Here is a 26627-nt window from a genome sequence, read left to right as displayed (position 1 = left end):
GCCACAAATCTCCGTCTCTGGCCGGGTGCAAATCCAATGTGAATAATGTGCAGCAAATTGGCGGTGCCGCAAATAAACGAGCGGTGGGCACCGCGAATTAAGGTCATCTGGCCTCTCCGTGGGTCAGGGGATCGGGCGAGGAACCAATCTGGGGAAACTCCACGCACGGTAGCCGATAGAACTGAGAAAAAAGTTAAACAAAAATTGCGGCAAAGAAATATTGAAAAAAGTACACTGAAGAAATATTACTAATTCATGTGATTAATATGATTCGCAATCTTAAATAGTGATTTGCACTTCAAACTAGTACATTCAATTCTTAAAATCCTCCAGATCAAATGTTTTCTAATTTATTAAGTTAGTTGGCAAATATTTATAGCCGCAGTGTATTAAATAAAACATAGGCGACTCGGTTCCAGTCACATATTGGGACTTGGTCTGGCCCATACATAAATGGCAAAACATGGCTAAAACAATTACCAAAATGCGGCGGGCACAACAATCGGCCATCGTAGCATAAGCATACTACTCGTACAAGAAATAATAATAATAATTGTGGCCAATTGCTGCTTAGTTGGCTAGTTAATTGCGACATGGCCAAGACGACAGTCCCCGCTCGGCCAACCCTCGATGGCCACGAGTTCTTGACTCGACTTGACTTGGCTAGAATGGCGAGAGGCTCTTGGAAGGTAAGTCATCCACTGTGGTTGCAGACCAGTTCGGAAACGGCTTAATATAAGTTCCGTTTTGGCTAAGTTTGTTTCCTCATTTTATTGTTGGCAAAATGCCCACATTATTTAATTTATTCACGGACAATGTTTGAGCTTAATAATACACTTAAGGCACAATGAATGATCATGATTTAAATAAAGTTTCATTTGTAGTTTAACAAAATTTGTTCCGTACTATCATGAAATCTCGGGTCAAAATCAATCATATTCACAATAGTAAACATTGATTTTGACGTACAGTTACAACCTAAAACACATTAAACATAAAATATATATTTCATGTTAAAGGTATTAATTTTTTTAATTTTCTTACCACTTATAATTTGAGCCACAACCACCTATGACTCGAAAATCACCCATTCGTGGCATCGCCTGTGTTTCCCATTGTGGTGCACTGGTGACGGGTTGGCTTATATCTTCGCCTGCAACTTGGCCCGCAACTTCTGGCCAAAATGCAGCCGGCAGTGCAATTACCAAGACAAGCAGCTAATTTTATTTGCTGTAAACGTGCGCCCTCGTCTTCTGATTTGCTCTGGGCTTTTGGCTGTGGTCTTAGTGTTTTGCTTCGGTGGGAATTATGCGATGACTTTTATTCGAGAACACGCCGATTGCGTGTCTGGGGCACATTAAGCTCCTTTGAGGGGCTGCCGCCTTCGTCACTCGTCAATTGAGTTGTCAGCACCAGAAGTGAGAAAACCCATTAATCGGGGTGGTCTCTTTAGTCATGATGCGATTTAGACGGGGTGCTAAATGGCCAAAGAGGCCGGTACCATATGCAAATCGAACCGGAAATCGCGGCGGCTGCGATTTGAAAGTGAAGAGTAGCACTCCCCACAAAAGAAGCGATTGTCAAAGGCTTCGGCCAGATTTAATAGCACAATGAGTTAGTCGATCGCGAAACTTGCTCATTTGAAAGTTGAGTTCAAGTTCAGAAATGGCAATGGCAACAGCAACAGGTTGCTATTATTTATTTGCCACAATAAGCTATTATCCCGCATACACAAATAGTTGTCAACGGGAACGATAAAGCAGCAAGAAACTCTTTTTTATACCCTTTTTTTTATACATACTCTAATCGAAGTTCATCTCTATTTATCTGCTTCGGATACAAATAACTATTTAATTTAAGCTTTTCTTTTCTTATCCAAATATTATGACGGATAGATTCTATACTTCAGTGTTACCTACCACTCATAACATCTAAATATAGGTTACATTTTAATACACATCTGCCTAAGGACAAGCAAATTAACCACCAAAATCGTTATACCCCGAAAGTTACTAACCAACTTCTTTGAAAGCAAATAGCCATCCTCAATGCTCATTCAATAATGACTTTGATCTTTGGCAACGGAACAATCGCATATTATTTTTGCAAAGGCATGTGAAATGGAAACTAAAAGTCAGTCTGATGTAATAGGGAAGTGTGAGACATTTAGATAACATTTGGCCAGGTCTCTCGCAGATATTTGGATAGTACTTGAGGCTCTGGAATTTTTTGGGCATTTAAAGGAGGGCCAGGAGAGCAGCAGCAGCAGCTCCAAAAGTCGTGTCAAGACAAAGTGCAATAATTCACACTCACTTTCGGGTTTGACGGTTTATAGGTGGGAACACCAGAGAGACCAGAAACACCAGCAACATTAGCAACGTTGCAACTTGCAACCCCGCAGAATCGACAGCTCGGACATGCCCAGACACTCCACTTATATAGACTCCCGCGATTATGAAACTCTACATGAGCACGGCTGACACTCTATATAGTTTATGACTTGATAAACCCTCGCATCGATCCGCCAGCAACCCATTGTCCAAATAAAGTCATAAGCCTGTGTTGCTGCAGCAGAGACCGAATTCAATTTACGATTTGTTTGATCGAGCATTTGAAATATGAAATGTTGGACCAATTTTGCCATGCCACCGGCGGCAATTTTCAGCTCTCCGATTTATAGTTCAATTTGATCATGATTTATCCCAACGCCCATAAATAATAACCGAGTTTAGGCGGCCAGGGAGTGGCCTTTGGCTGGGCCTCTAATTGATCGCGATTTGAAATTTAATTATCGCCAGTCGAATGGTCAGCAATCAGGTGCTCCAAGATGACCATCTCCCGCTTATTTGCATACGATTCTAGGGTTATGATGTGCCTTTTTAAGGCCGCCTGGGATTCCATCTCCGCGGTAGACTCGTCAGCGAAGACTTGAACCCAAGCCGAAGAGCCTGCTCGTTTCTTCGGGCATTCGGTTTCTTTCGGAGTGCCGGACTTTCGGAGTCGGCGGCTACTTCTACTTGGCGTTGCATAAAAAGTGGTTCAGTGGAGCAAACGCCTTCAGACCGAAAGCGTCGCGAATGCCTTTATTAAATCGGAGACTTTGAATTGTGCGGTAGTGAAGTGCATCCAAGGATCAGGATTCCATATCCTTTATAAGGAGCGAGTGTAATACTCCGCAGTGTTTGAATGGTTTAAGAGAATAAACACATAGGCTTACTTGCAGCAATCGGAATATACACTTAATTTGGATACATCAAACAATTGAGTTCTAAACAAAAGTGGAGGTAAGAGTGATCAAGTTTTTGGCATACATTTCTGAAATGGTCATTTTATTAATAAGCTTTCGACAAAAGTTCCGAGAAACAAAAAATGATTATTTATGATGCAATTTTTTGTTTTGCTGTACTGATATTATTCAGTTATGTTTTAGACGTTTATATATTTTATTGACTAATATAGAAAATGTTTTTTGATAACCAAAATTAGGATCCGGTTTAAATTTGGTTACATTCTCAGCATAAAAACGAATTAAAAAGGAATTTAATTATTTTGTTTAATTTGTTATAAAAATGTGTTTTAGGTTGCATTAAAGTAATTCAAGCGATCACATACGTGTAGGTCCATAAATTATGAGCTCCTATTATATTCCTTATATTTCTTTTTTTGTTGAAAACGTTTGAAGTTTGTCACAGATTGCATTAAAAACCAATTAAACGAAAACCGTCATTCCTTTCAATATGTTTATCAACAAATTATACTTGCCCTGATAAAAGCATGTTTTTTAATCAAAAATTCATTTTCGTTTGTGTTGAAAATATAAGAACTTGATATAGCTTAACATTTTTTGCTATTGGGTATGATTATGATTTTTATACAAAACTCTCTATAGGCCAAATGTCAAAGATTGCATAAATATGACACTCATAGAAATTATAGACTTTCAAGAGGATCTATACCAAGATATATACAAATTTTTCAGCGGCTCAAATTTATTAATATCCATACCAGTTTGCCTAGTTTTTGTTAAGCTCTTGCATTGCGGAAATATGCTAGCTATAATGAATACAAATTGTGCTAAGTTACAATAGAACAGACTTTGGGTTTCAGGGGGATTAAGTACAAGTACATTTGCAGCAAAGAAAAATAGACTTTATTGCTGATTGACAATTACAAGTGTGTTTTCATTACGGATTATTTTGATTTGGTTCAATTTAAATTGTATTGGCGACTGAAATTGCCAGCGAATTGCTTTTTAATCAGCCTGACAGACGTCACACGGTGGCAGACAGACTAATTTGCATATTAATTTTAATTGAGTGAACAGCGACCGGCAGGAGACATCCATCGATAAAGTTCATTCGAATTGAAGTGGAAAATGTCAGCCCCGAGACCGAAAATCGAATTGAAATCGAAATGGAAACTGAATTGAAATAGAGCCATTGGCAATGCAGCTGCCCTGGCTACGTGGTGGGTCCAGTAAAATCAGACACAGAATAAATTTAAATACAATGCAGCAGCTACAGATTGCCGAAACAAATGTGGTTACAGCTGAATAGTGCTCTTTCGGACCCAAAACGGAAAGCAAGTTCGTTGCCTAAGTCTTTTGATTGATTGACTAAAAGTCGACGAATTTATGGCACCATCATCCCCCTCTCATTTCTCTTTTTCCTCGGAGCCATAAAACCCCACCTTTTCAAGCTTCCGACTGGCGAGTGACAAGCTTTGCAAATTGTTACACACTATCATTCAATGTCATTGCTGAAAAAAATTGGCGAAACCAATGCAAAGCAGACACACACATAAGAAAATCGCAAATCTCGCACTATATTCCATCATCGAATTTGCATATGCAAATTTCATTCCCACGACTTTTAATTGCAATGAAAACAAAAACTAAAACTGGACATCGTATGGAAATGCTGAAAGAAGACCTAGAAGTAGCCAAATAATTTAATTCTCGATAGTTGTTTGTCTTTCAAGCTGACGAAGCCAAGGTCAGTTGCGTGATGCTATCCCCAGATATTTATCACCGATCGAGTCTGTTTTGGAGCTTCTTAAGTATATGCTTTATGACCAAGAATTAGAGGAGTTTTTATGATTCATCATCTTGAAAAAGTTTAAGCCAGTGAATTGCATAATTTTCACTTCACTATCTCTATGATATAACTAATTTAAGATGTACACCACGTTTTAATCACCACCTTTCGTTTAAGTTTTTCTAGGAAACGTTCAATTCACTTAAAAAGATTTTACAGCTTTTAACTTGTTTACATCTTGAATGATTTAAGGCCTCTCTTTCGATTAAATTTCATAAGTAGTACTTAGTGGCAAGCCAATAAATTTCATAGACGTACATTTTAATTTTTGAGCATCATCATTAAGCTAAAAGCCTTTTTTAAGTGAGATGGCTGGATGTCTCTATACACTTGCAAATAAATCGTGGGTACTAGAGTATACCATCTTCGCTTAACTTAAAACGGTCATTTATTTTTATGATCTTCTATTGCCTGGCACATCTTTGGGTCAGTTTAATTAACACAATTAGCAAAGCTGTTGAGTAAGGCAAATTAATGAAGCAAAGTTAAATGACTTTTATATGAATTCAATTCGAATTCCCCTCAAGATATGTATCACAATCAAGTCAGAACTCTGTCACTTCCCTCGCGGCTAAATGGAGCAGGTGAACATGGATTTGAAATTCAAGTGAACTCAATTTATGGCAGAAAAATTAATAAATAAAAAGCAAGCCAGACCTGGCTAGGCCATGCCAGACCAGAAAAGAACCATGGGTGAGGCACAAGCCAAAGTCTTGGCTGCACCCAGAAATGCGTACAAGTCCGTTGACATTTCGCCCGACAACCTTACAAGACACTCCAGCCTCCGAGTCAAAATCGGAGCCACAAACAGCGACAGAAACACAAGACGGGCCCTGAGACAGACAATTACTAATTGAGTTCCCCCTTCGAGACTTACATTAATTACCCTCTGACTGGGATGTGGAGTGGCGGCGTTCTGAACTTTGGCTTCATTAAGGGTGGGCGGCGCCCAGTTGGGCCAGTTGGGCCAGTCGGATTAGGTAACTCTTGTATCTTCGCGGGCTAAATGTTCAATTTACAAATTAAACAAAGTAAACATTTCGGTGCAGAGTTCAATTACAACAGCAGCAGCAGGAAAACAAGCAATTGTTGTGAAATCCCTTGCAGGCGAATTGAATATCGAAATCCGAGACGAAGCGAAAAACAAACTATAACAAGGGCAGGCCGACGAATTAATTGAAAGTATTTACAAAACTCGCAAGCATTTGATATCGGCTAACAATCAGAAAAATTAAATGGAATCGAAGACAAAGCTGAAGAAGGGCAGCCACTCAGTGATTGAACCCAAAATTGATTGAGCCCAGCGGGAGATTGGTTTAAAAGACTGGAAAAATCTCCAAGCTGTCGAAAGGGTTTCCACCCACTGACCTCTGGGTAATTAAGCAGTTGATTGAATATATTTCAAAAGAGTGTTCATAAGAGATATGTAGTTCAGAATTAAGCAAGATAAAGTGTGTCCGAGCGATTACAAATCCTTTCATTTCCCAAACCAATATTGTTTTTACAGCAAACTCCCACTGGTATTTTGCAACTATCCAATTGAGGATTGAAGACATTTCTGAGAAGAAACCGATTTGATCCGATCCATTGTTGCTCTGCCTACTGGTACTCACATTTCCCCCGGGGCGTCGAATATTGTTGGTTAGCCAAAAGTTCAAATTGGCAAAAATATTGATTGTGGGCCGAGTTCAAGTTGGGTTGAGTTACTCAAGTCAGTCCGGCAGTCACGCACATGCCCCTTTCGATTTCGCTTGAATCCGAATCTCTTTTTAACGATTTCTCAATTCGAGTTTTGAGTATAAGTGCTATGCAAATCGATCGGCGGAGCAACCTGAGCCCAAATTCAATTTGCATTTCCCGAACAAAGTTCGTGATATGTCAGCGGGCGTTAGAATGTGTTGGAGGTCACACCGCCCCTTTCGGTACTCGTTGGTTGACACTTTTGCTGGAACTTCGCAATTAGCAGAACCTTTCGAATAAATCGTCCAATGTCGCTGGCATTTGTGATGAATTTCGGTTAAGCTTCGCTTTGGGTTCGGTTTAATTCCGTTTTAATTGCTCTGTCAAAATGCCAAAGCCCGCTAGCAAAAACGAATGACTGAGGCAACGAACTTGAACTGAAAACGGGTTGAATCTGCCTTTGGTTTGCTTGGCTGTCACCTCGCCCCATTAATAGTTTTAACTCACTGTGGAAATAATCTCGGGATCTTAATTTTTGTTGCCTTCGATTTTGGAGTGATCTGTTGCATTTGCATAGCTTTTGGCACCTGTCCCAGCTTATTGAAACATTTTTATTGGCATTTATATAGCATTATACATCGTACACATGTTACTTCTTGTTTATGCTTATTTTTCGCTCTTGTATCCAGGTCAAGTCGGCTGTCATTTGATGCAAGTTATTAGGCAATGTTCCTACCTCTCCTCGCAAAGCTTGTTCAACTACAAATTGCGTTTTGCATTCAATTTGGCCTAAGCTAACGCACATGTGGGCGTGGCCTGGTCACTAAGGCGTAGCTTTTGATTAGAATTTCGGTTTGGCTAAGAATAAAGGCTGAAAAATGTGTGAGCACTATGTGAAGTTTGCCTTGAACTGTGCTTTGAGGTGGGGAAGTGGTTTCACCCAATAAAATCATTTCACAGTATAAATTCACGCAGCCTGTAAACATTCTCGAGAAAACAATTAAATCGGTTTCTATTTCATTGAATTTTTTAATGATTTGCAGTAACTTTTCTTTTCCACGGCTGACCCAATTCTTTAACTAATTACAGCTAACATCAGTTTCCAGCTAACTCATGTCTTCACTGATTAACTTTCCAACTGTTACAAATCCGGCTTGTTGAGTTGTAACTAGGAAATTTTCAATGCCAACAGTGGTGTTTGTCTTTGTGTCTAAACCATTTTACAAAGTATTTTAAGACCTTTCGAATTTTTTTTTTTAATCTAAGAACATTATTTAGTTAGCAGTCTGCGAAAACTATTTGATGCAATTAGTTCCGCGTGAACACCCGCTTTAATTGCCGAAAAGAATTTAAGCCGCCACCATGAGTGATTAAGTAAATTAGCGTTGGTCAGAACGCGAAAGACCCACACAGATAGGATCATTCGATTCCAGATAGATGTTGCAACTGGCCGCGACAACCAGCAACTTGCAACAAGCAACCTGCTGGCTGCGAACGACATCAATTAGCGGCGTTTTAAGTGCGTTCCACATTTGGCGTGAAAAAGCTGAAAAGCGCAAGAGGAAAATGCGTCGAAAAACGCCTCAAGTCAATCAATATTCCTGGTGCTGCGTGGTGTACACAGAAAAAATTTGTATCTCCTTAAAGTTTATCACATTATATTGTCATGCTTAATTTCTAAAGTCTTATGAAATAATTATATTGATAACAGTAACCCAGCTCGGATTGGAAATAGATTAACGTGTATATATTTACCTAACTCGTAAGAGGACTTTTTATTTTTTTTGCTGTGCACTGGGCAACAAGGAGGTCCGAACTTGCAGCTCGGACCTGGTCAAGATTGCGTGGCCAGATTGGAAGCCATTTGGAAAGGCAGTGCTCGAGTTACGCGCCGGCAACTTACGCAAATTTTGTCAGTCCTCCGTCCCCTGGAGTCCCCCAAAGTTGCCCAGATCCTCGATCTGTGATCTCCCCTAAGGCCCGAGTGTCCAAGCCACTAAAAGCCGCCTCATCAGAGGGAGATACTCAGCGACACACCCTAATCGGGCCATGTCTTTGGATCTCAGTCTTGGACTCTGTTTTCGAGTTTTCGAGACACTATGTGTGCTGGCGGCTCCGATGTCTGGATCTGGGGTTTTCAAAGTTTTTAATTGAAATCTGCAATGGTCTGACTGTCTGGCAGACAACTAGTTTACGCATTTGAAAGCGCGGTGCTTTGCTGTGCTGGTAATTAAAAACTTGTCGTTCGATTTGATAACTTTTTCTGACTACCCTTAAACGATTGGGGCAAGGAGACGTCGAGAGGAGGTTTTATGGCCTTACTATAGGTAATGGTTTTTTTATGGGACTATAAATTGATGGTTTACTTAATGCAATGCTATTTTTTAAACATACATTTGATTGCCTAACTTTAATTTGTTAGTAGCATAGCTGAACAATATTTTGTATGTACACAACAATTTAAAATATAACTATTAACATTAGTTCAGTCACTTAACTTGTTTTGGAATTTGGAACTTTGCTACTTCCTTAATTATTTAGAATGTAAAAATGTTATTGTAAGAGCATTCCACCTTCAAGAAACTTCGCCACAGTTCCTTTCACGTTTCTTAGTCGGTCAACGCGGCGCATACGCAACATTTGTCATGATATGTCCATTCGATCTGGACATGCTCATTTTCGGCGTGTAAGTCGCCGTTGCAAGGATGTACAGCTGAGTGATTAATGTGCTGGCAACTTTGTTAGCTACCCCCTCGCGGAAAAAACCAATTCGCATTCCGGCCCTGCTCCATCATCTCACAATTTTAAGTAGCGATGCCAATTGATACCAGTTTATCAAACCAGTTTAAACGCAATGCGAAGGCCCAAGCAAAACGCCCCTCGGCTAATCCGAAAAACCCAAAAAACTTATAAAATGATTGGGACATGAAGCACATTGCACAACTCCTGGAGAGGAGGAGGCCATAACGTGACATCCTGACTACTGGATCGCTGTAACTTAATATGCAGCGCATTGATTACGTTTTATGGCCGCAACTTCTTAGCCTTTGGCTCTTGGCCAAAAGTGAGTGGGAAAAACGCAGTTTCTTGGCGCGGCTTAAGGATTTTAATTAACCGATTGGCTGAAAATCTAATTTCCGTTGACGTTGTAAAATGAACAAAATCCGCTACAATATCTGTGATGCAATATCATCCGAAATGTGCCACGCAAAACTTATCAACAAATCAAAGCGAGTCCGAGCCGCATTGACACACTTTTCCCCGCCCGCTTTCCACCGCCCACTCGCCCGCCCCTTTTTCCCTGCTGGCGGAAAATCCACACACAATTTATAGAGCAATGTGCGTTTGGACCGGAGCCGAAAAAGCCTGGCCCAAAGCGAGGTGCGTGAGCCGTTCAATCAGTGCAATTCATTCATTGAGCCCGAAGTGGCCAACAACACGCAAGTTAACGTTTTGCCTGCTGGCCAAGTGCCTTTCCAGTACAGAGGCGTTGTGAGGGGGGAAATTCTGAACAATTTTGTTTTGCTATCTCATTTTTTCTAATTGCACTTCAGTTCCATATGTGTTTCATATCATAGCATCCCCTGTCCGAACTGTCATCTCCAGCTGCCTCGGATCCCCCTTCTCGGCCTTTTGATGACGTGTGTTTTACCAGTTCTCGATACAAAAAAACCCCTGCTGTCTGCTTGGCACACGCTGGCAGCTCAGAAAAAACGCGTTTTCGTAGTATGCAAACAAAAAACGCAGCACACGCAAAAAAATATAGAAAAACGGCATTAACCGATGATCGGCAAAAAAGTTGCGTATGTCTGCAATTTATTGATTTATTAAAGTGCATATAGAGCGCATAATTTATTACAAATCTATTAGAGTTGGGCCAGCGAAGTGGCTTTTTCGGATGGGGGGATTTTTGTGCGTGCCAGAAGATTTATTTATCAAGGAAGGCAGGAAAACGAAAGACTCAAGCAACAAACTTGTTCTTAGAAACAAACAATCGAAACAGAAATGAAAAAAAAAGAGCACAGCATGGTTTAACATGGCTTAAAAGTATTCAATGTTCAATAATTTTAGGATAACAATCTATAATCTAAAGTAGTTTAGCAAAGTGCTCAATAAAAACTCCCTTGCAATGAATTCGGTGGGGTACATAGCTACATGCATTATTATCTCCCCTTGTTAATGACTTAATTAAACGCCTTTTATGTAAACAACAGCAAGTGAGCGGGCTACAACTGCCACTCGATGCATGATCTGAACCCGCCACTGACACCAAGAAACGCCCACGCAGCGGCAGCCACAACAACAAAAGCAAGTGGAGTAGCAGTGGGGCAACAACAATGACCACACGCCACTCCGCTGCACACTTCCCACGCCCCCTTTCCGCCCCCTGTCGCCTTCTAGCCATGGCCCCTGAATTTGAACCTGCTGCCAGTTGCAGTGGCTGTTTGTTTTTGCAACTACACACAGAGAAATAAATTCTGCTTTTCTATTGTGAAAAAATTATGACAGTCCCCACTTAATGATATCACTTAAATAATATTTAAAATGTATTTTTAATACGATTTGTGAAAAATAAAATGTTTTCGCTCAGTGCACCTTATTCAGTAGTGGCGACGCCAGTTGATAAATATCATTAAACCGCCCGCCTTGCTGTTTGCCTTTGTTTAGTGCGCCCAAGAAGATTGATAATGCGGCACAAAGGAGGGCTATTTGTGTGGGAAGTGTTAATAGGACGAATGAATATAAATATCCAATTAAGTGCAGCCATTTCATTTAATTGGCTGGCGATTTCTTAAGGGGATCTGGTGGGGAGTGAATGCAGGCAAGATCCCCGGTGACTATGAGATGTTTGCGATTCGATTTGCTAATTAGCTTGTGGCTTCCCCTGGCCACCGCCTTCCATTACGATCGCCGCCTTGGGCAATGATCTCCGCATGAAAAATCACGCCAATTACAGTAGCGGTTACCTCGATCCAGCAGCTTAGCGATTCACCGATCCGCCGATCTACCGGCCGGCCACAACCAGTTGGTTTTAGCTCGGCACACCGCAAAATTAAGTCAATTGGATCAAAGGAGTGCAGTTAAAGAGACTGAAAGCAGCGCGAATGGTGGCTACTCATTTATAAAACAATAAATGAATAAATTAAAATATATATACAAAAGTGGTCACAATTAACATACAAAAAGTACTACTCAAAAAAAAACTTCGTAACTACATAACTTTAAGCCAATGCTGGTACAAATATACCTCTTCAAGCTACAGGGTATCCACTGCATAGACAGCGGCAACAGTTGAGTGATTTCGGATCAATTATGTTTACGGCTGCTCATTAAGGATTTATCTTATTGATTGAGCGGTTATGTGATGTCACATAAGCAATTACATGTGTGCCAAGATTTAATACGCCGACCAACTTTATGTCTCCCCATTAATTACTCATTTGATTAACTTCCTAAAGAAATCCCCACTTCTTACCTAATTACAGATGCCTTGCCACCGCCTGAGTATTTTGGGTCTGTTGATTCTATCACTGGCTTTGACCAAAGCGGATGTGGGCTACCATTACAACAGACCCACGAGACCCACGGCTCCCTCGGCGCCATCGGGATCAGGATCGGTGTATACGGGTCACCAGTTCAGTGCGCTGCCCACCATTCATCCGCTGCCTCCGATTCCGGCACTTCCTCCACTTCCCACGGCCAGGGCTCCGATTCCCAGGAGTCGTCCCACAGCTCCGGCTGCCAGCATCGTTAGTCACTATCTGCCACCGAAGCCAGTGGTGTCCACCTATATTCCACCGCCAGCTGCTGCCCCCATCTCATCTATAAGTTTCCACGGAACACCCACTTTCAAGCCCAGTTACGGACCTCCACCACCGCCGAGGACATCGCTTGATACGCCCATCGTGGTGCCGCCCACTGGACCAGCTCCATTGACCGCAGGAGGAAATCTGCGCATTCCCTTCGGCAAGCAGGCGTTGATTTCCCCCGGAGAATCCTACATCGCCAATGGCAGGCAGCTGAAGCAGTATGCCGTCATCGAGATCATCGACAACGACATTGACGAGACTCCGGGTCCGTTCCTGTCGGGTACGAGTTTCTTCGATCGCTATGGCGCCCATGTGGGTGCTCCGTCGGCCAATGGAATCCAGCTGGACTCCCGGGCCAATTCCCTGCTGCTGGAGCAGCAGCAGCTGGCCATCCAGCCCAGATCCCAGGGCGGAGCACTGGGCGGAGATGCCATTGCCTTGGGATCGGGTGGCCTGGGCTTTGTGCGTCTGCCCAACGGTAATGTGTACCTCGGCTCCGGATCCCTGGGCTACATCAGTGGTCAGCAGCGGGTGGCCTCCGTCCTGGAGGCACGCACTCGGTCGGAGGCCACGTCGGATGCCCTGCACTTCGGTCATGGTCCTCTGGGTGGAGTGGACAACCTGCTGAGGTTCAAGTAGAGAGGCTAGCTTCCTTATCCGCACGCACATCTATGAAAATATGTAATATTTTATTGTAAATATGTAATTAAACAAGTTTAAACCACTTTTTGTGTAGACCGTAAGCTTGCCTAAACTATTTGAGATTCTTGTACATCTGTCCCATGCGAAACATCGAAACTGGATACAATAAACATAAATATGGTTAAAAAATAATTGTAACTATAATTGGAATTAATTCCCAATTCATTAGATTCAAAATATCATTAGCTTTACCGTGGCGCCACAATGAAATGCCATTAAAACGGGCATTTGCGGAACTACTAAGTTTGATCGCTGACGTCTAAAAGTAGACTACATTTTTGGAAAACCTTATGAGCAAAACAAAAAACCAAGAAAGGGCGCGAAGTTTTGAATCGCTTCTAAACAATTATTCTATGAACAATTCGTATCAACACACTAAAATATAGTTACTTGTCTAGCCAGCCACTTTTGCTGATGTTTGGTTAGGCCATTTATTTGGTATTTATTGGGTTTTTAAAAGCCAAGGCCAAAACAAATGCCGAGTTAATTAGTTCGCGCCTTATGCTGCGTCTGTCTGGCGTTGTTTACTAATTGAATTAAGTTGATTTGCCTTATATTTATAACTCGGTAAACATCTGGCTCCACTATTCGCACTATCTCTTGCTGTCGAATTTTTGCACTGCGATGCTAAATCTTTGCTGAGCAAACACTTTTCGCCAGCGCCTGTTTGCGATTAGGTAATTATTCATGCGCAATATTCAAATGGGTCTGGAACGTGCCGGGAGTAGCCAAGTGGATGTACATAGGGATCGGTCTATCTGAACATGTGCTCTGCACACTACCTCAGTATATTTGTATAAGAAAGTGGTAAACGAGTCGCGGGGCAAAGGCGAGGTCGTTCCCAACTGCGCAGTTCCTAAAGATCTAAACTTTTGTTGTGGGGCTTGTTTGCCGCTTTTTGGATACACACAAGCGCGTTGTTGATCTTTAGCTTGTGCTATACAAATGTGTGTATCTATCCAATAAGTGGGACACGCGCTGCTGGGGCCACTGACTGGCTAACTAAAAAGCCGGCCGGTATTTCCAGCTGTCTAGAATGCGTGCCTCCCCCCAGAAATTTCGCTACATTTCTATGCAAACAGTTCAACAAACTGCCAAAAATAATACTCGGCCGAAACTGACTCAAGGTGAAGTGGAAAGTGTTCTATCAAACACGCGTGGCCTGCCAAGGTTGATTCGCCGATAAAGAAAGTAATTTGGCATGGCACTAATTAGAATTTATGTTTGAAACCCAGTCAATGGCTCTACTTTAAATAATGTGTTTTTTTTTATTGCAATTTACTTAACATCTACGATTTTACAAGGTACTGGTACTGGGTCAATATGACCGAGAGAACAAACGAGGTGGAAGAACTAAGAACTTAGCATCTAGTTAGAGGGTACACTAGCTTATAAGATCGGGTTTAGTGGTGCATCTAAGAACTAGTTGGTTTTGGCAGTTGCTGCTTGGCGGGCTCCAAGCCAGACCCCTACAGGTCCAGCTGGAACTGTTCCTGGTCCTCGATCTTCAGGGACTTGGTCTGCTTGACCAGCTCCGTGGGCACGGGCACGCACTTGCGGAAGGGAGTGCGCGGAGTTCCCCGCAGCAAGCAGCTGGGCACGTTGGACGGCGGCGTTTGGCTAAGCGGGGAGCCACGGAGATTCTTCATGAAGGCCCGCTCGTAGATCAGCTTGGTGCCTGGAATCATAGCCAAGCGAAAATTCTGATTAGTCAATGTGTCTGCGTTGCATCACAAAGGTATTCAAGGTTCCCCACTGATAAGCCAGCTGCGTAAACATTTCTTTGTCGCGCTGCGCTGACTCACGAACTCTGGGCCATGTGCGCGGGATCGGCTTCCAAGTGGCTGATTCGGCGAGGCGGCCAGTTTCATCAGCCAAAAACGGTGAGCGAGTTTTATAAAAATAATTCCTGAATTATGATTTATCAGACCTCAAACAAGGGCAAGAAAGATGGCAAGCTGGATGATGCACTCATTCGCGTTAATTAATTGCACCTCTGATGATAGGAAAATCACGCGAACTGAATATCTCGCGAATTCGAAAAGTTTGGCGGCTATCCCAGTTTCCCAACTACGACACTTACCTCCAGGAGTGGTGGAGTAGAGCGTTCCGCCGGGCGTCGAGGAGTACACCTCGGGCATCTGGATGGGATCCGAGATGACGACCTTCCTGGTGATCATGGGCAGGGCCTGGGTGATGGCTTGACGGGCGGTCGGTGAAGCGGACATCTTGGCTGATTGATTGGCTTGGACTCGATGGGTTCCCGTTGGGTGTTGAAAACTTTCCGCTGGTCTTGTAAGCACACTCGATATGCTTGTGACAATTTGATTGTTTACACAAACTGCGTTGTTTTATTGCTGCGCTCTTATCAGCTATGGAGCTATGTGGCGGCTACGTGCTGACCGTTCGCTGTTCGCTGGGCGATTGCTGGCGGTGCTACGAAGTCGGGCTCTATTTATACCCCCGATGCCGATTCTTGCGCTCACGCGCTCTCTCTCTCTGCCTCTCTGCCTCTCTGCCTCTCTGTCTCTCTGCCTCTCTGTCTCTCTGCCTCTCTGCCTGATTATTCTGCTTGGTCGGCTGATGTTTTTGTTTTTATCTGGGTGTATTTTCTGCGTAGTTTATGACAAACCGGGTGTTTCTTGTTGTTATTGCCGTATTCTAATTTACCCCAGCTATTGTTCTTATTTTTGTTGCAGGCTGCACACCGCGGACATGCGAGCGGATAAGGGGGAGTGGTGGGGCCGTCTTGAGGGGCTTCACGCCTTGAGCTCTTGTTTATCTTTGGCCATTTGTTATTGTTTAATACACGGCAGTATTATTGGTAAACAAGTTAGCCAGCCATACTAAGGGGCAATCGCATTCCTCTCGAATAACCTGGTCTATTATCGATCTTACTAGGGAAATGATGATGACTCAGGTGCTCCTGGGTTCTTATCAATGGGTTTCTGGGTGTCTGGATGTGGAGAGGTGTTTCGCAGAATTTCGGGAAGCATGTTTGCCCTGGGTCTCTGTGTGTGGCTATTGTTTTGCACTCGTTTTCACGAAATACTATTAATTAGCATAAAGACACGTAGCCGGCACATGTGACGTAGGCTCTCCGTGCGGTGTTCCCAAGTCGGTTTCTTTGGGACTACCAGATACCCAGCATTTGTTTTTAGGGCCGGAAAATGTTCATTAATATCTGGCACGAGCCGTCTGGAAATAATTATCACTGAGATACACGTCTTGCATAACTTACTTATTTACTTGTGTAGGGTTAAAAAACACATGACTATGCAGACGTATCTTACTTTTGCGTGATTCCAATATATAAGAAGATCTACTGCAAGACATGAAACATACATAATATACACATACCTAAAGAAACCCACATACCAGATTTGGTGCCCGAATCTCTATTAGTTCCCAAGTTACTTGAGGCGGAATATTCAGTTTTGCATAACACTAATACGCCCCACTGACAGCCGCAAATGTAGGGTGGGTCCAAGCAGCGGCACGAGCGATTTTCGCTTTGCGGGGGCGACATTGACGATCTTTAATCGTTGGACGCATGTAAATAGTGCTAAAGGAACTTTTGCCTACGTTGGCGCCCACGATTCGACGTAATTCGGATATTGGCCACGGGCCATTCCGAGGGATGTGGGGTTGACAAAAGGTGGCCACGTGTGTTGATCTATGGCGATCACGATGTGGGACAGGGTATGGCACCCACCTAGGAATCTGCACAAGGTCGCCACTTAAGCGTGCTAATATTTATGGTAGCCAAACGGCGAAGCTTTTCAGACCTTGAAAGATTTCCAGAGCATGGGAGCAGCATGACCCACATCCATCCATTACATTTGGTGGGGCTGGGAGTTCGCAGTGTGCCAACTGACCCCCAAAGCAGTAAACGGTAAACAAGGAAGCCAGAACCTAGAAAACACGGACAATTTGCCGTGTCATCTAGCACGTAGTCCACAGCATAGAAGCCGCCCTACGTGCCGGCTATTATGTTTATACATATATTTTATTTTTGGGCGAGAGAGCGGCTATTCGCCTCATTTTCCACCTCCATTAGGGCTTATCAACCCTCGAAGAAACCAGTTCGGATTTCGCTTTCGGTTCCATCAGATGTACAAGGTACCTGCGCAGGGCGCAGGGAGCGAGGAGAGAGAGGCCTATTGCCCGAAGAAAGTTTCCTATTGCGTTGCGGGCGAGGGAAAATGCGTCTTGAGATTTTCCTGGCCACTTCTCAGAGCGCCGAGGGGTGTTTTTCCCATCCGCCGGGGGACAGGTAGCACATACGTGTGTTGTGAGATTCGGATGAAATATTTTCGGGGTGGCTGATGAAATTGCACCATCGGATTGCGGGAAACAAGCCATCAGCGGGCTCTATTCCCAAACGAGTCTGAGATGGTTGTGAATGGGCTAGACGACATCGACTTGTTTTTATTTTTCGGCTAGAGCGAATAGCATGAGAAACGCAGACAGAAAAAGGCCAATGATATTTGAATGCTCTATAAACTCACGCATGGTATTTAAACTATCAACATAATGGAAAAAAACTGGGACTGTAATATGAGGTTTCCTAGGACTACTATGTTATGGACTATGCCAGTTATTTATGGAGTATGAGTGAATGCCTCCCACTGCTGGTGGAACTCAGATTTGAGTCACTGGTAATGACTTCCTAAGAAAACCCGCAGATATACACTATTGAATAAGGTAAACAAGTGTTACTGGCTGCGTTCTTGGAGCATTATTGTAGCTACCACCAAAACCACCCGGCAAGTGAACCGCCTTGGCAAAGGGAATCTTCAGAGGCGAACTAGACCCCATCTCGCTGACGTCGATGACCCACATTCGGTGATTCCGAATGAGAAGCGCCGCCGCCGCCGTCGCGTTGGCCAAAAAAAAACAAAGAAAACAAGCAAATCATTTGACTTTGTTTATGCACAAAATATGAAAAGCGCGGAGAAAAAAGCGGAGGAAATAGCCAAAACAACATCACGTTGCCTATAAATTAGCATGTGCTCTCGTGTGGCGATAGGCAGCTGCATAGATAAGGATAAAGCCAGCCCAGATCGAGACAGCTTGACGCTGAGTCATTGCCGCCAGCCATTGCCACCCATTCAGGGATCTTCGATCTTCGTCCTCTGCTGCGAAAGTCGCGCAACTGCGTCTGAAATTACATCAGCTTAGCATACACGTATGTCTGGTTTCTGCGGGGTGAAAACTTCTCTAGTCTATCTGGTGTCTGCTACCTCTTCCCGACTCCTCTTTCGCCTTTTGTAGAAAGTTCAACAGCCCCGCTGATAAGGTTTGCGACAGTCGAAAATTCAAATCAGCAGAACGTGAGTACCACAGATGCCCTCACATGTGATTGATGGAGTATTCCAGTGGCCTGCAGCAGCCTTGTTTACTTGTAATTGTTTATTATGGGTTAAGTGCATATAGCTACGATCTCTAAGCTTTAAAAGTAATCGCGGCTCTCCTCGAAACGGTGATACCTAAAGATAGTGTGTGCTACGTACAGCAAATAAAGATCAGAGTTTGTGGCCTGCGATCGGACGGAATCCTCGTTCCGATTGCGATCTGCTCGTCCAGATCTTTCACTTTCCGCTGTCATATATCAATAATGCATGGGGCAAGAATTAATGGAAAAATGGAATTTACTTAGCGAGTTTTTTCTCTTTCAGAAACCTTCACAACGATCGATGAACTAAACCCGTGAGGATCGAGGTCCACGACCTGCAGCGATCGACATCTGGCCTGTGGTTACTCGAATTGGTAGTGGCGTATGGATGGCAGTCTACCCTAAGCCCACGTGGAAAGTGTCCAGCATGGTGTGGTTCACAAATCCGAACTCCCAGCGCTGGCGATCATTGCCCTCCTCGCAGGCATTGGCCACCACCCTGGCCACGCCGTTCTCCACGAGTCCCTCCAGGCAGCGCTTGTTGGTTTCTCCGTGAACCAATCGTTGGGTTTGCCGGTCGTAGTACCAGAACTGATTGCCGCCCTGGGTGTGACAGTTCCACATCCAAACGGTGGCATTCGGCTGCGGCTCGTGGACATCCAGGCACACTGAGTCCAAGCTCTTCATACGCAGATCTCGGAAAATCGAGAGCTCCCAAAACTGATTGGGTTGCGGATGGGTCCTGTTGTCCGCACAGCTGAACATTCCCACCTCCTTCTCGGTGGACTTGCCCATGTTGTCCAGGCAATAGACCGGGTTGGCCACGTTCTGAATGACGCCTTCGGCGTAGCTTGGTGGTTCCACCGGCGGGTACTTGACGAGGAAATCGGGCGCCACCTCCGTCATGTACCAGTGGAAACTCTTGCACTTCAGCCGCTCCCGAATTCCACGCTGACGGGTCAGATCGCCGGCATCCACGTTATCATAGGTCGTCGGATCGCGGTTGTACACATACTGCTTGTACTCATCCATCCAAACCTCTGCCACACGCTTGTGGTTCTACAGTAAGAAATCAGAAACCTGTTAAAGCAGCACTGGGTGGAGCACTACACCCACCTTGGCCACGAAGTTGTGTCCCCTGGGATTGCCCCTTGGCTTCATGGGTCCCCGGAATATGTGTGCCACCCTCGAGCATGGAACGTCCAGCAACATGCCGCCGCACATCCAAATCTTGAAGCTCAACTCGTACTGCTCACCGCCCCAGATGTCCAACTGATCGTCGTAGCCGCCCAGATCCCAGAAGAAGTCCGTGTTGATGGCAAACAGGCCGCCCATCATCACGGGACTGCGGTACGGCTGGGACTTGTCCAGCGCATCCTCGGGCAGGACTGGCAGCTGTTTGTACAGCATTTTCCAATCGAATCCACCACGTGTTCCGTCCTTGTTTCCGCCAAAGTAAGAAAAGTCCTCGTGCGAAATACTGTCCACAATGGGGCAGGTGCAGATCTTGGGATTGATGGCAATGGGTTCGATCAGCGGAGGTAGCTGCAAGCATAGAAACACGGAGTATTCCTCTGTATCCATACACATGGCTCACTGGAAAGTCATACCCAATTGTAGTTGACTTCTATGTGGGAGTCAAAGAAGACCATCACTTCTCCCACTGCCACCTTGGCCCCAGCTATTCTGGCACCAATTAGACCTTGTCTCTCCGGACTGTGCACCACAGTCACCAGATGGGGAAAGTGCTGCTGCACGTAGTCGTCCAACGGCTGCTTCAGACTATCCCACTCGCTGCCGTCGTCCACGAGCACAATTTGCTTAAGTAATTCCGGTGGAGTGCGATTTATCACACTATACATCGATCTCAACAGGGTGTTGAAGTGCTCATTGAAGAAGACGAACACCACGCTGATGTTGGGCAACTTGGCCAGATACTTCCGGGTTTTGCAACTGCAAAGATAAGAGCATTTCAAGAATTGATAGCACCCAATGAGGGACACACTTACGCCTCGAGTCTGACATCTGGCACAGATCGATTGACGGAGATGCGATCCGATATGAGGCCATTGAAGCCGTTCATCTCGTAGTGCTCCTTTTCCAACGCCTTCTCGTCGGGATTCTCGATCTTCACGGCTACTCCATGCTCACCGAAACCGAATCGCTTTCGATCCGCCTCCATGGCCGCATAGTCGTGCCAATCCTTGCGCTCTCCTTTTGCTTCCGGCAGTCGGAATCCCTGGGGCTTTTCACTTTTCGGCAGACCAATTACAGAGTTGCGATCCTGAAATGGTGGGCGTGGAGCCTTCCGAGTTGGAATTATGTTGGCGGCCCTGAAGACGGGCGTTATGGGATCTCCATTCGGATCGAGGTGTTCCGTCAGCTCAGCGGCCTTTTTCATCCGCTGCTCGACCACCAAAGTGGTGACCAGGGACACGGTGACGATGATCACCAATAACAGGACCACCTTGCGCACCAGGCGCTTCACATATCTCTTCTTCATGGCCATGTGGACGTCTTGGCGGCGGAAGTCCAAAATGCTGACTGCTGGCATGCCGATGCAGCAGGGGAGCAGCCACCTGTTGACACCTGGCAAAAAGCACAGCCATTAGTGTAATTGGAAAGCCGCACTCAGTGATAAGGCGGCGGAGTTTTCAGATTTTCTGTTGGCCAAAAAACACGCTTCTTCACTATCAATCAGTGGCAGACGAGACGGCTGCCCGGTGACGTGTAAGACCAGAGCCAGATTTCGCACTCACCTGAGAAAAGTCGGGCGAAAGAACAATAATAACCAAATATCCCCGCGTGCGAATTCAAATTAGCGCAGCGTGCGTCATGGTGGCGCCCTCTGCTCGGTCCTTTTCAGAACTGGGGCGGGCACAGAAGTGTGAACAGCTGGCGCCATCTGTATCTGCAGGCATACTTTTTTTAATTGAATATAACTCTAATTAGCACTCTATTTAAATATGTCTTTTATTGTTTTACATATTTTTATTTTAACTGGGCTCCCTTTGTGGATCATAGGGGGCACTTAGCCCCACTTTCCACTGCTGCTCAAGTTGATTTCTATCGCAGATTTTATTGGCCAGAACCTTGCCAACCTTATGGCCATTGGGCAGGTGGGCTTCCAGGCACCTCACCCACAGTTGTCCCTGTTGGAGCCACCTCTGACGGCGGTTGTAGAACCAGTACTGATTTCCGCCGTTTTTGTGGCAGTGAAAGAGCCACAAGGATTTTGACTTAAGGCCCTGCGCTTCCAAGCAATCATATTTACTATTCGTCGGGCGAATCTCATGATCCTTCGTTAAGGACCAATCCTGATGTTCCTCGGGCTTTGATTTATTCCCAGTGCACCGGGCTAAAACCACTGGTTTCGTATGTCTGCGATCCAGGGAGTCCACACAGAATCCAGGGAAAGCCACACTTTCAATGACCCCGGAGAAGCCCGCTGGCGAACCCAACGCTAGATACCTTTTCAGAAAATCCGGAGCCACCTTTGTCAAGTACCAATAGAAGGTCTTGCACTTCAGAGCCTTTCTTAGGGTCTTCCTTTTGGAAAGCAGCCCAGCATTCGCCAGCTTGTAGAGCTTCGGCTTCTTGTCGAACACATACTTCTTATATGTGTCCATCCAAACTTCAGCTACTCGCTTGTAGTTCTAGGTAATTACAGTGTTATAATATCCATCGAATTTTTCAGAGTTCAAAATATTACTTACCCTGGGCAGAAAATTATAGTTCCTTGCACTACTAATCGACTGCATGGGTGTTCTGTTGATGTGACCCACTCGGGAGCAGGGAACATACAGCATCATTCCACCACACATCCAGACCTTGAAGCTGAGCTCGAACTTCTCGGCGTGCCAAGTGTCCAGCTGCTCATCGAATCCTCCCAGCTGCAGGAAGTAGTTCCTGTCAATCGCCACGGCTCCTGATAAAACCGGTGTGCGGTAGGGCGTGGAATCTGGACTTTTATCTTCGGGAAGAAGGGGTAGTCTCTCATTCTCTAGCCACCAGTTGAAACCTGAGCGGGTCATCGGACTTTGTTTCGTATACGCAAATGTCTTGTGTGAGATGACATCCACAATGGGACCGGTGACTATATGTTGGTTTATAACTATAGGCTCCAGCAGGGGCGGCAACTATAAAGTGGAAATTTAACTAGGTCAAGCAGCCAGTTTAATGGCAGTTTCGTTAAGTAATACCCAATTGGTGTTGACTTCGATGTGGGAGTCTAGAAAGACCAAGACTTGGCAGCTGGACACCTTAACGGCCTCCATCCTCGCTTTGATCAAACCACGTCGTTCTGAAAGCCTAATGATCTGGACGATGCTGGCAAAGTTTTGAGCCACCAAATCATCCAGTTGTTCCAATTCTGGCAAACTACTATCGTCATCCACGAGGACAATCTGCTTGAGTAACTCCGCAGGAGAGCGATTGATTACGCTCGTCAAGGATCTCAGCAACACACTGAGTTGTTCATCGTGAAAGGCCATTATTACAGTCACATTGGGTAGGTTCTCCAGATACTGGCGTTTCCGGCATCTGAGTTAGCTAGCTTTACATTTGAAACTATTGTATGCCTTTTAAGCACTCACCTTTTAGGTCTGGTATCCGGCAAGGATCTGTTGAGGGAAATGCGATCGGAGAGCTGCAGCTCGTAGAGGCTTTTTATACCATTACTTTCCTTTGCATGTGGTAACTCAGCTGCTCTTCCCTGCTCACCCAATCCGGTGCGGCTATTATCCTGTTTAAAGGAGAGCCCATCCTGCCACTCCCTAATAGCTTCTTGCTTGGGCAGGTGGAAGCTTTTGTTGCGCTGGATTCTTAATATGTCCAATTCGGTTTCATTTAAGATCAGTATTCCTGGGGAAATCACGATCTGCGGACTGATCTTCCTCTTTGGAAGCAGCCTGGCTGGCACCGCCGCCTTCGAAAGCTCTGTTTCAAAGAAACTCTCCTTTTGGCCGATTGTGTTTACCATGGAGTCCACTATTCTTCTGTGTATCTGCTTGCCCATTAAAATGGTAGTCATCAAGGAAGTCAATAGAATCGCCAGCAATAGGCGCGCAATTAATCTTTGATCCACATTCATATTTCTTGATTAGTGTGCGACTTAAAGTGCGAGGCATAGCAAATTACTTTTCCTAGCCTGCTGTTCTGTAATCTTTAAATATAGCAATCTATAATCTTTGAATATGGCCCGGTTTGAGTCACAGCTGATCCTGGAGTGGAACTTTGCTGTTTTTGTCACATTTGCGAACAGTCAAGATGCGTTCACACCACCGCGCTGATATCGATAACTTTTCCGCTGATATCGATCAGCCAATCGGCGACCAAGCGCATGGAAGAAATTTTGATTTTGTAGTTAAATTAATTTAATTTAATCCAAAACTGACTGAAGTAAAGGTAATTGCGCGATGGATCTCAATGACGCAGTGCTCACCTGTGCGGTGAACATGCAGTGGACCAATGCGGTGGGCATCACGGGTCGAAAACTGGCCTACAAGACGGCCACTTTGCGTCTGGTGCGGAACGATCTTCGGGAATTGTTTGTGGAGGTGACGCCGGAGAAACTAAAGCCGCTGAAGTTCAAACTGAAGGATCTCATGGTGCACAAGAAGTTCATGGCCGAGGGCAAGGCCACCTTCAACTTCAAGGCAGAAAACTGCACCCTATATCTATCGAATGCTCCGCCTGGCACTTTGATGTTCTTCCTGCGGACGATCTACATTAAAATGAACGGAAACGAGGGAGGATCTCAGCCGGATGATGCGTCCTTGCAGAAAAAACTCCGCGAGCATCTGATGTCCGCCAAACCAAGCAGTTTTGAAGACGTTTCTCCGGTCACCACGGCTGAGATGATTTTGGCGCGCAAAAAGGCGGGTTTGTTGTCCAAGGGGTCAGTGACCACGCCGTCGCCCCAGGTCGCCAAGAAGCGCCGCTTCGAGGAGCTCAAGGAGGAGAAGGAACGGGGCACCATGCCCGCGGCCAAGAAACTATATCAGTCGACCACCGACGAGTCGCTGAGACTCAGTGAGGAGCAAATGGAAGTCCTGCGGGCGTGCACCTCGGGCAAAAGTGTATTCTTCACCGGCTCCGCCGGTACTGGCAAGAGTTTCTTGCTCCGCCGGATTATCTCGGCCCTGCCGCCCGATGGAACGGTGGCCACGGCCTCCACAGGAGTGGCAGCCTGTCTGATCGGTGGGACCACTTTGCACGCATTCGCTGGCATAGGAGGAGGGGACGCCACCATGCAGCGGAGTCTGGAGCTGGCTTCCCGACCCGCGAGTGCCCAGAACTGGAGGAAGTGCAAGCGGTTGATAATTGACGAGATCTCCATGGTGGACGGACAGTTCTTTGAGGTACTTTTTCATCCCAATGCGCTTTGAAAAATGTTCACACTTCGCTCTGTTGTTTTTCGTAGAAAATTGAAGCCGTCGCCCGTCACATTCGCCGCAATGATCGACCTTTTGGCGGCATACAGCTCATCCTGTGCGGTGATTTCTTGCAACTTCCTCCGGTTATAAAGGGAGATTTCGGAGGAGCGACCACTGCCACGCCACAGCAGCGGTTCTGCTTCCAGTCCTCCGCATGGGAGACCTGCATCCAGTGCGTCTACGAACTGAAGCAAGTGCATCGGCAATCAGATCCGGAGTTCGTAAAGATCCTTAACCACCTGCGAATTGGCCATGTGAACGATTCCATAACCAGTCGACTGGCAGCTACATCGAAGCAAAAAATTGAGGGAAACGGCATTCTGGCCACTCAACTGTGCTCCCACACAAACGATGCGAATTCCATTAACGAGTCCAAGCTGGAAAACCTCGGAGGTGACAAGATCTTATTCAAGGCTGATGATTCCGATGCTAGCATGACCAAGACGCTGGATCAACAGATTCAGGCTCCATCTCAGTTGTACTTAAAGGTGAATGCCCAAGTGATGCTGCTCAAGAATATAAACATATCGAATGGGCTAGTGAATGGAGCTCGAGGAGTCGTTGTAAGAATGGAGAAGGATCTGCCAGTAGTCAGGTTCAAGAACAACCAGGAATACATTTGCAAGCACGAAAAGTGGATAATTAAAACTGCCTCAGGGAGCCATATAACACGACGGCAAGTTCCACTGAAGTTAGCCTGGGCGTTTTCCATACACAAGAGTCAGGGACTAACCCTCGACTGTGTGGAGATGTCCCTGTCCAAAGTATTTGAGGCTGGACAGGCCTATGTGGCCTTATCCCGTGCGAAATCCCTGCAATCCATTCGCATCCTGGACTTTGATGCCAAACAAGTGTGGGCCAATCCACAGGTGCTGCAATTCTACAAAGGATTCCGGCGCAAGCTAATGGACACAACCATGATACCATTGGGTCCCAAAAATAAGGACAAAAAGCCAGGAGACAAGACCGCAAATAGCGCCCTGGCTAAGCTCAAAAAGAGTCTCATAAACAAGCCGCTAGTCTCGATTAGCTGAACTCAAGCGTAATTTAAGCCCTAGTTGAATTATAGAAAGCATAGAAGAAGTTTCACAGTTGCCTCATTGGTATATTTTCTAATTCTATTCTACCTCTTTTTAACGAAAAGCAAAATGATTTTGGACCAGGCATTCCTTTAAAAAAAAAAAAAGAGAATATAATGCTAATGCTTTTTGAAATTGTCCACATATTCCAAAAAGTCTGAAGTATTATTTAGGTGCTAGTTTATCACTATTTTGTAAACTTATTACAGTATGCCTACGAAAACTATATTATGAATTTACTGGAACGACTTAACCTGGCTCTCAATCTTGAGAACTAATAGTTTTAAGCTAGCTTAACTTTTGTCAAAACGCAAATATTAATATTTATTTTTAAAGAAAAATGACTAGTAATAAATTCAACTAATATACAAATTTAGCTCCTGGAGTCCTAAATACTTTGTATTAGCTCTCACCTTTTTATAAAT

At 44.9% G+C, this 26627-nt stretch overlaps 5 protein-coding genes across 6 annotated transcripts; 2 read left to right on the top strand and 3 right to left on the bottom strand.

The window, feature by feature from the left end:
* The first annotated feature begins 3038 nt into the window (after positions 1-3038).
* LOC6541098 (protein transport protein sec31) lies at positions 3039-13411 on the top strand. 2 transcript variants are annotated; one of them, XM_026978790.1, is made up of 3 exons: positions 3039-3165; positions 3224-3284; positions 12263-13403. In XM_026978790.1, exon 3 carries the CDS (start codon positions 12263-12265, stop codon positions 13223-13225), a length of 963 nt encoding a protein of 320 aa, XP_026834591.1. In that variant the 5' UTR covers positions 3039-3165; positions 3224-3284; the 3' UTR covers positions 13226-13403. The 2 variants fall into 2 exon arrangements, with proteins under 2 accessions (XP_026834591.1, XP_001968571.1); XM_001968535.3 differs by having other exon boundaries at positions 3039-3284; positions 12263-13411.
* Positions 13412-14533: 1122 nt separating this feature from the next.
* LOC6541155 (eukaryotic translation initiation factor 4E-binding protein 3) lies at positions 14534-15746 on the bottom strand. The gene is made up of 2 exons (XM_001968534.3): positions 15372-15746; positions 14534-14966 (listed from the first exon to the last, which is right to left on the bottom strand). The coding sequence occupies exons 1-2, from the start codon at positions 15514-15516 to the stop codon at positions 14758-14760; spliced, it is 354 nt and encodes a 117-aa protein (XP_001968570.1). The 5' UTR covers positions 15517-15746; the 3' UTR covers positions 14534-14757.
* A 3178-nt stretch (positions 15747-18924) lies between these two features.
* Positions 18925-21398, bottom strand: LOC6542922 (N-acetylgalactosaminyltransferase 4). Its single transcript, XM_001968533.3, has 4 exons — positions 20696-21398; positions 20297-20639; positions 19803-20231; positions 18925-19745 (listed from the first exon to the last, which is right to left on the bottom strand). The coding sequence occupies exons 1-4, from the start codon at positions 21238-21240 to the stop codon at positions 19083-19085; spliced, it is 1980 nt and encodes a 659-aa protein (XP_001968569.1). The 5' UTR covers positions 21241-21398; the 3' UTR covers positions 18925-19082.
* Positions 21399-21682: 284 nt separating this feature from the next.
* Positions 21683-23909, bottom strand: LOC6541216 (putative polypeptide N-acetylgalactosaminyltransferase 10). The gene is made up of 4 exons (XM_001968532.2): positions 23282-23909; positions 22889-23228; positions 22403-22825; positions 21683-22342 (listed from the first exon to the last, which is right to left on the bottom strand). The coding sequence occupies exons 1-4, from the start codon at positions 23776-23778 to the stop codon at positions 21683-21685; spliced, it is 1920 nt and encodes a 639-aa protein (XP_001968568.1). The 5' UTR covers positions 23779-23909.
* Positions 23910-23953: 44 nt separating this feature from the next.
* On the top strand, positions 23954-26578 carry LOC6542744 (ATP-dependent DNA helicase PIF1). The gene is made up of 2 exons (XM_001968531.3): positions 23954-25048; positions 25111-26578. Exons 1-2 carry the CDS (start codon positions 24104-24106, stop codon positions 26155-26157), a joined length of 1992 nt encoding a protein of 663 aa, XP_001968567.1. The 5' UTR covers positions 23954-24103; the 3' UTR covers positions 26158-26578.
* Positions 26579-26627: the final 49 nt, after the last annotated feature.

The sequence above is a fragment of the Drosophila erecta genome, unplaced genomic scaffold (genome assembly GCF_003286155.1).
Source record: "Drosophila erecta strain 14021-0224.00,06,07 unplaced genomic scaffold, DereRS2 tig00000055-arrow-pilon, whole genome shotgun sequence".
NCBI lineage: Eukaryota > Metazoa > Arthropoda > Insecta > Diptera > Drosophilidae > Drosophila > Drosophila erecta.
Note: the sequence above shows the minus strand (reverse complement) of the source record. Positions and strands in the feature narration are given on the sequence as shown.